This window comes from Rhagoletis pomonella, unplaced genomic scaffold, assembly GCF_013731165.1.
Source record: "Rhagoletis pomonella isolate Grant_MI unplaced genomic scaffold, Rhpom_1.0 Rhpom_scaffold_00563, whole genome shotgun sequence".
Lineage (NCBI taxonomy): Eukaryota > Metazoa > Arthropoda > Insecta > Diptera > Tephritidae > Rhagoletis > Rhagoletis pomonella.
Window position 1 is genome coordinate 39176 of NW_023459117.1, and position 11439 is coordinate 50614.

General features: G+C 41.0%; 1 protein-coding gene across 1 annotated transcript in view; it reads right to left on the reverse strand.

The window, feature by feature from the left end:
* The window catches only part of LOC118751150, a 45929-nt gene extending 34496 nt beyond the window's left edge, over window positions 1-11433 (reverse strand). Inside the window, exons 1-3 of the mRNA XM_036485914.1 lie at window positions 10772-11433; window positions 9928-10740; window positions 5461-5658 (exon numbers count right to left, since the gene is read on the reverse strand). Coding sequence (XP_036341807.1) covers window positions 5461-5658; window positions 9928-10740; window positions 10772-11395 — 1635 coding nt within the window. The 5' untranslated portion in view covers window positions 11396-11433. The remainder of the gene's footprint in view (window positions 1-5460; window positions 5659-9927; window positions 10741-10771) is intronic.
* Between the last annotated feature and the right edge of the window lie 6 nt (window positions 11434-11439).

Here is an 11439-nt window from a genome sequence, read left to right on the forward strand (position 1 = left end):
ATGTTTATTAGCATTCCGTGTCTAACAGAGTTCGCCTTGCCCCCTTTATCATTTATTAAACCAGTTTGACTGCATTTTTGTTCAGCTTAGATGGAAAGAAATATACATATACTAAATACTTAATATGCATAAACAAACAAGACGGAACTTTCTGTGATACTAAATTTATTTAGTTTTTTTTTTCTTGAAATAATTTAAGTCAGGTAGCCTGCTAAATTTTTTAGTTTCCTTTTATTTTTATTTCGAACTGGTTGAGTATTGAATGCAACTAATTACCATTTCACGAACGCACAAGAAACAAATTAAAAGAAGCAACAAAACAAACTGGGCTAACTAAAGCTTGACTTATAAAGCTTGGTGACGGCAACTACGTACATATGTATGTATGTAAATAAGTTTGAGCGGATGATAAAAGAAGCATCGAAGCAAAACCATGCATAAGCGCAGGTGGAGCAGGTGCAGCAGTGGTTATACATACCTATACATAAACATAGAAAATGAAGCATTCCAAATAAGGAAAAAAGTCTACAATGCTGATTCGATAAATTCGGCGATTTTGATGGCCACACTAAGCTGCGATTAACCGCTTTAGCATGCTTTGCATGCAGCTAAGAGATAATTAAAATATAGAGAAAAAATAAAATGCGTTCAAGGGAAAAAATTCAGAGAAATTGCACTCAAGTAGATAACTATCACCACAACCACTTTCGAACCGCCTCGTCATTAAAATTACGCGACAAAACATCGAATTTGTCTTTGCCAAGTGGCAGACAGAAAGTGACATTTGAACTGAGAGCGAAAAGCGGTTAAGCGCCAGCAACAACAACGAAAATAAAGCAAATTGCGTGCCACATAAAATATGCACTGTTTTGACTGCCAAATGATGGACTAATGAAGAACTGGTATGACATGGCAAAAGCGAGTCATTTCACGCTTATGGCGCCATCATAAAGCGAGCACATAAAAAAGACAATGGCGGCCATAGAATGAAGACGCACAATAGAATGGGTCAACTGAAAATTTTTGGAATCAAAATAAAAGAGGTAAAGGCGGCAAACTTGAATGAATGTTTGTCTGCATTTATAATGGCGCGTAAAGAAAGAAGGCAAAAGTAATGAAGGAGAGTGCTTCAAACACAGAATTAGTTGAAGGTAAACGGCGAAAGTGAGGCATCTACATATGTATGTGAGTTACATAGGCCGATCTTCAGACTTAGCGCGTACAGGGAGACATTGAATCGCGGACAGAGGATATGTTTATATTTTGCACAGAACGAGTATTGACACAAGAGGCTCTGTTCATCAAGCTACGAGATCGCATTTGTACTTAATTTGACGTTCTTTTCTTCGACGGATGGAGAAAAAGTTAGTATTGTGAAAATATTAATCGTATCTCTTCCAGGAAATTTAACAGACTTTGAGACCTACGACTGGAAGATTATAATCGATAATCGAAAAAATAACTATTATTATCGAGCCGCAAGGACGTCATCCAGGGCACCCGTGGTAATCATTTTTCGAACCTTAGAGCTGAGAAAAGCGCAGATTCCATTTAGAAGTGTGAATATCCCTTGAATATTTTTTGTCCCGAAAGTGCACAGTTTCGTTGGAAGAATCAGAATGATCATAAGAACATGTAGGCTTAGAATGCTGGTAAACCTCTGCCGCGTACTGCAATGGATATCTATCTGAATCCACATGGGCAACTCACTTAATCAAAGCTGATCTTACTTTAGCAAACTTTAATTTTACTGGAGTATCACGCTTCGCTGCTCGGAAAGGTTTCATCTAGAGAAATACGCAAGTGCAATCTACTCTAAAATACTGACAAGACTTTAATTTTGAATAAAAGTATAGTATTTTCGAAAAACCTTGAAGAATAGGCTTCATCGCCAATGCATAATTTTAGGCTTAAAATAAACCGACTATAGTAGTCCAGCTTACTGGCGTCAACAAAGAACGGTAAGAAATGGGTTTCAATTAACATTAACTAAAGCTTGCAAAAAAAGCACTCCGCCACACTAAAAGCTACTCAATATTTTGTTTATAATGCCCACAGCTTTGATGACCAAAAATTTGTTAACTTAGAGAATAAATTTTATAACTGGACGAAAGTGTGAATGATTCGGTTGTCTGTCACTTAAAAGTAACAAAGCCTTGCAATACAATATCCCTTCATCGCCCGATTTTCCTCATATCCGCAACAAACCGCGTGAGGTTGATGGTCTAGCAAGTATTTGCATAATATTTAACTTCGAGTGGCACTTTTTCACATTTCCGCGCTTTGACACTTTGGCACTTCAATGCTGCACGCAAAGACTTCCGACAGGCTATTCCCCCCTTTTTCGCTTCTCTGCGCTTCCTTGAGTTCCGTTTTCAATCTCACTCCCAAGCCACATGCGCCTTCGAACTTCCCGCAGTGCTATTATTAGCAATCGTCTATTTTTATGTCTTGCCTTTGGCGTCCACCGGAAGCTGTCAACCATTTTTGTAACGGCTCGTGCTGCTGATGCTTACAATATTGCCCGCCTGCCAACCGCACACAGCATCCCTGCGTCATCGCTGTCAACGCATTTGCTCGATTTTCGCACCACACAAATACACATACATGTACATAGAATTACAACTATGAACAAATACAGTTATGCGGGCAATTCGCACACAACTTTGTTTATTTTTATCTGAAAAGTTCTCGGCTCAATTTGTTGTTATTAAAAGGCATAAAGTGCCATAGTGAGTTGGCAACCAAGTTTCTGCCACTCAAATTCATGACTTGATAAATATGCTAAGAACTATGAAGAACAACAAACATTGGGCTTTCAAAACACTTTTACCCCCGCCCCAGTTGTGTTGGGCGCGGGCCAGTTTTATGCGAGAAGTTGTCACAATGATTGCACAGGTAATCTGCTTGCTAGTGTATTTATGCAGCTATTTAAGGCCCAGGTGAGCGCACTTGTGGGCGATAAACTTCCTTTGTGAAGAGAAGGCGACATGGCGCGTGGGCTCATTTACGATATAGGTAGGCTTTGGTAAGCGCAAATTAACGCATTCCGTTGATAGACAAAAGTGTGTGTGAAGGGCTATAAATAAGTTGGATTATGTCCTGACAAAAGGACCGGTAGCTCCAGATAAAAAGATTTTCCCTGCCTTCGATGCTGTCCCAAATGGTTATCGGTTCAAGTGTTAAACTTCTGATTTTAGTAGCCAAATTGTTTTATGAATGTTTCATGGCTTCTAAGATATCTTATGTGGCCATAATGTAGTTATTAAAGAGTCTATGTGTGATCAACAGTAACATGTATGTATGTATGTATATCTAATTGTCAACCTTCACTTGTCTTTTCAGTCAGGGCTTATCTTTTATTTTAATTTCGTAAATTTTTTAGCAAATTTTCCCAATCAATTTTATGCATTGTCATTTGTTTTCCGTGAGTAGCATACTCTATTACAGTTATTTCCATTTCCAAATCAAGAGACTCCCTGCGGCGCACTGCATTCAATAGAAATCCATTGAATTTCTTTACCTTACTTTACTCTTCACCTTTTGCTGCGCTGCGATGCACTGCCCCTTCAATCCCACTATGTATCAATATTCATAGGATTTTCTTCAGCATCCTGCACATTTTGCTTTCTTCAATCCACTTTGCAAACTAATCCCATCTAATATTTATTTTAATTCAAACATTTTCAGCGCCCTTTCCGTCTTCTGTTTTTTTTTTTTTTGCTGGAATTGTATTTGCTTCACCTTTTGACCCCTTAGCCTTCGCTTCGCTCACACCATCTTTGCTACTCTCTCACCCAACTGCATTGCCTGTCTTGTGCCGTTCGTGCGCTAAAGCCGCAAAGTATGCAATGATTCTGGAGCTGCATGCACTTGAGTCGTACGCGCTCTATTCACCACGTTTTAGCATGCTGCATATATACAGCCATGGACACTTATTACCAATGCACTGTGTATACCTACGCGGCTGTGATATTTACCAAAGCATAATGGGCTTTGTTACATGCCATCTGCGTCAGCCACATTTCCGCTTTTCATTTATATTTATTTTGCTGGCTTTAGTTCTATTTTTCTTTTTATTTCATTCATTTTATTTCCAGTGTTTGCCTTCATATTTGCGCAAGTGCTTTGGGGATACTACTCCTCCACATTTATGGCTCCCCTACTCACCTTCGACTGCTTCCAGTTGCGTTTTTTTCACTCACCTGCTAGTGCAATTGCCATACCTTTTCTGTTCATTCGCAGTGCTCTTGCCTGGCTCAATCTATGTATACTCTATAGTTCTTATGATTATTGTTATCGTTACAAATTATACTTGCTTGTTGTTGTAGAAGTTACACAGTTATTGCGGTTGGCTTCTTTGAATTTCCAATATCATTTTTCAATGCAACTCGCAGCACTGCATATTTCACTCTCGCTGCTTTGTATTTACTCCGCTTTTTCTTTTTCTTTTTATTTCATTTGTTCACTTGTTCCATGTGAATTATTCATATTTTACTTTACCTACCCCGGGCTCTTGTTGCACTGCGGCTTTTGCGCTTTTACTCACCCCACTCTGGAACTTTTCATATGCGGACATTTTCCCAAGCACTTTTGATTTCTATTCTACATTATTTGCGATTTGCATATTTTGCTTTGCGCGCGCTGAAGCTGGAGCTGGGTGCGTGGCTGTGGCGTCGAAGTGGCCCGTGGGAAGGTGCTCAACTACTCTTGCGGTTCGATGATCATATTGTTTGCCGACGCATGGTTGGAAGAGGTATTTGGGTCACATTTAAAATATATTTTTTAGTGTAAAAAAAAAATATTTATATATGTATTTATGAATTAATTATTCCCTTCTCTGGAACTGAAACTCATATACATTATTTGATTTTCCCCTCTTAGGCTGTAAACTTATTTCTCTACCGGAAGTTTCTAAAAGATACCCAGGGCACTCTTGCATACTTCTCGTCGAGCGCCCACAATTTCCCAAACTATTTTGTGGCACAAACTTTTACGACCAGCATGTGCGTACTATTCCCGCACGTAAAATTCCATAAATTCATAAAATTGTTAAATCAAGCGTATGCCACGTCCAACACAAATCTATGCTGGAAAAAATATTTACAATGCCAGCGTGCCTGCAAAATAAACAATTTTGCTGCCACTGCATTGGCGCAACGTAAAATCATTCGAACGAGAAAGAGCGTTTGACGCAAAAGTGTTGCATATTTTTAGGAATTTTACAACACAAGCTTTACTAGCAAAAACAAAATAAGTAACTGCGCTGCGAACAGCTGATCAAATTTCGTACGCAATCCAACAAATTTGCAGATCTAAACGCGTATTGTTTTCTCTCGTACGCTGAATAAGTATTTAGATAATTAATAGAGGCATGCACTGCGACCAGCAGGTCTATTGTGCCCAGAATAAGTATTTGCATTGTAATAAAAACGAAAATAATTTTACATATTGACTCACCTGATACTTCTTGATGCTGTCCAGTTGCTCCAGTGTCGGTTCAACAATTTGTGCAATTTGCTGGGGCGCACCTACACCGCTGCTACCCATACGCCGGTCTGGAAGTTGTGGCGCTGGCGTGCGATTTATCAGGCGACCATCCTTTTCGATGCGCAAGTGATCGCGCGGTGGCGGAACCGGTTTCACAGAACCATTCAACTGCGGCGGCAGCGAAGGAGGGTGAGTAAAAAAAATGCATATTAATAAAATTTTAAATAAAAAACCAAAAGAATTTTAATAAATATTTTTACAGGCCGTTATCCACATTACAGTTGTTAGTTACTAGTAGTAGCTGTTAGTTTCGTTGTGGGTCAGTATGAAAGTTGAGCATGTAGCGTACATAAATGGAAAATGAGGTTGTGGAAACGAGTGGGTGAGTAAGTGTGTAAGCTAAATGAAAATAAAAGTGTTCAAGTGTTTTGCTTATATTTCAGAGCTGCAGGTGAGAAGGGCGATTTCCTACAAACAGCGGAGGGATGTTGTTAAAAATGTGTCAGTGCCATGACCGACATGACCATACTAAAACTCAAGTTGAAATAATGGTTAATTAATACAATTGAAGAAAATAAATGAAATAAAAAGAAAAAATTGCGTAAGTCATGCAGTGAAAACCATAATAAGTGGAGCTGCAGTAATTTCAATTCTGCCATGGGCGGATATTTCACACAGAAAGCTTAACGGTAAGTTTTTGAAAAGAGATTCACATTAGTTGTTTGCTATAATTTTACTTTGCCTACATAGATCTTTATAGAGGAAATTCCAAAAAGAATGTACCAAATAAAGACGAAAACTTTACCAATTACGGCGGCAGGGATGTAAACTCCTCCGAACTAAAATAATACACGACGAGGTTAAAAAGCAGGTCAATGAGAATTTAATTTTGGGTATTTGTTTATTGTAATGTCTTTCAGCTATATTTTTTCAAGATGAAATCTAAGGGCAGCTGGATATGGCCAAGTAGAAATAAATTAAATAAAAAGAAAAAAACTCACACCTGCGTAGCGCTTGAAGAGAGAAAGGTAAGTTTTCAGAAGAGATATGTAAATATAATTTTCTAAGTACACAGTGAGACCTATTAGTTCCGCTAACAGGAGCATAACTGTAAATCCAATATAGAAAATCATATATAACAGTATTCATTCTTCTTAGGTGCTGCTCGTTCACCCTGAGACCAATCAACACCAGGAATCAATAATTTTGGAGCATAGCTACAAGAGCCGAACATGAACAGTGGCAAAATTAATTAAATAAATTCATTCTCAAAATGGAGCCCAAATTCTTGTTTAATCACAGCCAGTTAGATCTGAGTATATCATGAACTGCAACTGCATCGATTTCTCGCTCTTTCACGGTCAACAACTTAGCTGACTAGTCAACTTAACAGCACTCTAGGAATTCTTTTCGCTACTTTTAGCACTTTAAAAAGTTCCTAAATGAAAAATAAACTTTATGATTCATGAAATCTATACGACACCAAAACTTTGGTGCGACCAAAACATTTATGTCTATGACGACTTAGCACAGCACTCACGTCAAGTACGAAAATTAACATAAACCGTTTTAGTTGCCACTAGTAAAAGTGTTGCTCATAAAAAAGCGCCGCGAATTGGATCAACTGCTCCCCCGACATTTTGGAGTAACGCTTAACTGCATTCCGATGCAGTATACTATGTGATTAGGTGGGACCCGTGTGTGCTCCTTGCTAGCATTTACCTGCGCGCCAACTGTTTTATTTTTGCTATCCGTTTTTAGGTCAGCACCGAAACATAATTTTCCAGTCGCCTACAGCATGACTTTTCAACCTAGTCACCGGCACCAGCTTTGCGCACATACATAGCATTTGTGGCACGTTTACATTGCCGCTACCAATGCGATAAGCCATCGCCATCTGCAACATGTGCACTAACCCAGCAACACATCATTCGAAGCTTGCAATGGTGGCCGCAGCACTGCGATTTTCACACGCCGTAGCTGATGCTCAGGGTGCAGCAGGCGGAACATGCCAGCATTGGCAACATTTAAAATTATTACGATTGCTTTAATTTCCGGCAGCAAAAAGTAGCCAGTTAGTACACACACAGCTCAGTAACGCCGTGCTGAGCACGTGAGGGGTTAGACGTTAAGGTAGCTGAGAAAATTTTGCACGTGCCTGCGGCAGCAAAGCAAAACTAATTGCGAACAAAATGGTATCTTTTATGCGGAATTAATTTTCCACAATTCAAATGCGAAAGCAGAGATTTCTAGTGAGATACTCCTAGCTGGCCGAGATTGGAATTTGAGTTATTACATTTCTGTGTGAAATTAATGCTAACTCGAATGGCTGGCAAGAATATGACTGTAAAAATTAAACAAAAATGTATGGACATAGGTGTAATTTCTCTCATACATATTGTTTATTTTTATGAATAATGCTGCAGAGTGGAGATTTCATCAGCACGAGGAAAACCTTAATGAAGTTTAAGAGCGCATATAAAACTTTGCATCGCTTGCAATATACTAGCACATCCCATACAATCCTCTAGTCATAACAAAATGTAGAAAGCTTATTATCTCTGAGTTACTACCTTCCGAACACCTCATTAAGAAAATACATCTTTTTTGTAGACGCGAAAATTGGTAATGAACATGGCGCGCGGGTCTCAGCGTTTAGAAAACTCTTGATCAGGAAGCAGTGAATGAGTCATACAGCGCAACGTATTAAATGAACAGCGAGCATAACACAACGAAAGGAGCGATCTGCTTCGAGACAGAAAAATAAAGACGGAAAAATAAAGAGAGATTAAAAGAAAAAAACAACAAATTTCACTGATAGCCTCTAAAAACTTTGATGGTTTCGTCGGAAAATCACGTCGAATATACTTAGATCACTTAGATCTGCCAAAATCATGGCAGTGTTTGGCAGAACGCTTCCCTCGTACCACATGTGGCATCTATTGCCGCATTAAGTATGCAATTTCACGTCATTTTATTGTGTCTGCTCATCTGCATCGGTGAGCTCGCCTTCCCAAAGTCCACGCCACGTCGCACAACTTTTTTATGACTACGCAATTTTTTGGGGCAAATATGAAATTTATGAGCGCACGATGACAACGACTTGACATCGCTAAAAAGCAGCCACTTTGAATGCAACTGTCATAAAAATTCACACCATCCATTAGAGAACGCTCAACATGTGCCACTGCAACAGTTACGCAAAGCCACCCGATTTGTTGAGAAGGCGATGACGACGCTGCCACAGACGCCAGCAGGAGCTGTCGCATATTCAATTGCAACACATTCGTTTCGTGCGTCATAACTGTCAACAAAATACGACAGAGAAAATAAAAAGCAGACGCAGCGTGAGGCGTCACACGCGCAAAAAACGAGCGCGCGCTGCTGCACGTTGAGTGAGGAGGCTGGGCAACTGGCGAGCACAGGATTTGTGCCAGCACGCGTTGGTAATTTGTTGCTGCCACATTTGGCTGCAATTTGGCGCTTTAAAGCGCTTTAATGTGTTGCAGCAAAGCTCAGTGTTTCCGCACAGTAGCAGCGACAGCTCAAGCGTGTGTGACAAGGACAAGTGCAGCCACTTAAGAGACGCCACGGAATGTCGTTATAAAAGCGAGTTCATTGGCAGTGGCAGCTCCAAAAAAGTAGCACTTTGGCGAATTTATGGGTGGCCCTGCAGATATGGAATAATCTTGTGAACATAAAACTTTTTATGAATAGTGACACCTAAGAGCGTGTGGTTAAGTTAAGTGCGCTTAACTTAGATAAAGACATAAAGATGTGAATAAGGATACAGAGACTTTTGTATGAGGGCTATCTGAGGGAGACATTTGCTAAGGGGTTTTTGCTCCACTTTGAAATAAGGAGGAAAGCGTGAGCATAAATCTCAACAAATTACTATGAGAAAACACTTTAATTAACTTTGGGAATAAGACAACAAAATCTCGATACTTGGTAGAAAAGGATAAGGAAAAAGCTGAGACCATTCGATCTATCAATATACTTATATTTACATGCATACATTTTTCTTTTTTTTTCAGATAAAGCTGAAACCCGCTGGACTGGAAATAGTGCTAAACAAACTACAGGAAACTACAAAGAGGCTACAGCTACTTACGTTTAAAATAACAAAAATAAAAAGAGAAAGAATATAATAAGAAAGAAAAATGTACAAAGGATCGGCAAACCAGCCAGCCGTGATAGCACCAAATAAAAATGGTGAAACGTAAGTAAGGACTACAGAGGAGCTACGAGCCGAGCATAGCACTGCTGCTGTTACAACGCAAATACGACAGGAGGCAGTGTGACACCAAGCGTAAGTTTGCACCAAAGAGTGTGGGGCGAGAGAAAGAGGTAGATGGAAAAACGTATTACAGTTTTCACGAAGTTTACAGAGTGAATAGAGTGGGCAGAGGAGTAAGAAACAAGTGGTGGTAGTACCTCATCGTTGCGCTTGGATGACGGCTTGCCACCTTTGCCCATCAAGCTCGCCACCATTAAGCAGCCGTCGCCTGCATTTGTGCCGCCGTTGATGCCACCGCTGCCACCACCCGACGGCACTTGCGGTTGTGGTTGCTGACGCTGCGTTGCTGCTGATTTATCTAATTTTTCAGTAGAGCTGCCCAACGAGCCCAGTGACAGCAGACTCTTCTGTTTAACCAATTGCTTCAGTGGATGGCAACCTCCACCGGACGTTGACTTTGTGGTCGTTGCCGTTGACTGATGATGATTGGGATCCATGGAGAGCGGTGAACATGCCGACAACGATACACCAGCCGAGGCCGTGGCGGAAATGGATGCCAAAGCCGAATATGAACCCGAGATGGAGGAGCACGTGGGCGAAAAAGAGTTATCGTTAGTATGATTGTGACTGTGGTTGATGTTACTGCTGTTGTTGTAGGAGGAGGCCGACGATGAGTTGATGTGCGTCAGTGTGGTATTCGCCGTCGAGTTGGACGAATTTGACGATATCTGCGATGAGAGCGAAGACAGATGTGGTGGCGGTGGATAGCGCGGCGGCGTCTTTACTATCTCAATGAAGCTGTCCGGCACATCGACGGGCAGCTCGCGGTGCTTACCCGCTGGTGGTTGCAGTAGGCTAGCGGCCACCTGCTTACACATCGCCAGTGGCAGCAACTCATACTCAGGCGGCGCACCGCCCAAGCCCTCAATCAACGGCGGTGCATCGTTGGCGCTGGGTGACGAGCCGGCCGAGCTGTTCAATGAGCTGCCAATGCCCCCCCGATCCGGACGCTGAGCCCGTGCCAGAGCTATCTGCGCTGACGACACCGCCGACGCCAACACAACGCTTTGATGGCGTTGATGAGTTGGATGAATTACTCGTGTTGTTGTAGTGATTATGGTTTATGTTGTTGCTGTTGTTGTTGAGACTGTTAATGTTGTTGTTTTTGTTATGTAAATGACAGTAGGCAATGGAGTCGAATGAACTCTTGCTGATCGACTCTTCATAAGAAGACGAATAGGATGAGGAACCGCCGCGCTGAAGCAGCCCACTACCATCGATGGCCATCAACTCGAACTCCTCGGCGGTGCCGGGCGGAGTAGCGCTGCCATTCGGATTGCTGCTGGTCACTGGAAATTTACTGCTGTGCGGCGGATAGGCCTTCTTGTGGCCATTATTGGGTGGCTGTTGTTGTTGCTGCTGTGTATTGTTGGTGGTTTTGCTTTGTGTTGGTGGCTGAATTGAATACTGTTGTAGTTGTTCAAAATTCAATTGTTTTTGTTGTTGTGCGTGGTGGTAGTGTTGTGGTTGTTCCGTTTCAGTGGCCAAATAATTTTCGTAATTTTCAATTTGATCCAATTTCAGTTGGTGTTGTTGGTTGTACAAATTTTGTTGTTGCAACAGTGTATTCGTATCGTTGAGTAGCGCAATTTTTTTGATTGTCATTGTGGATTTCGTGGATAATGTTGGTGAAGTATTGATTGACGTCG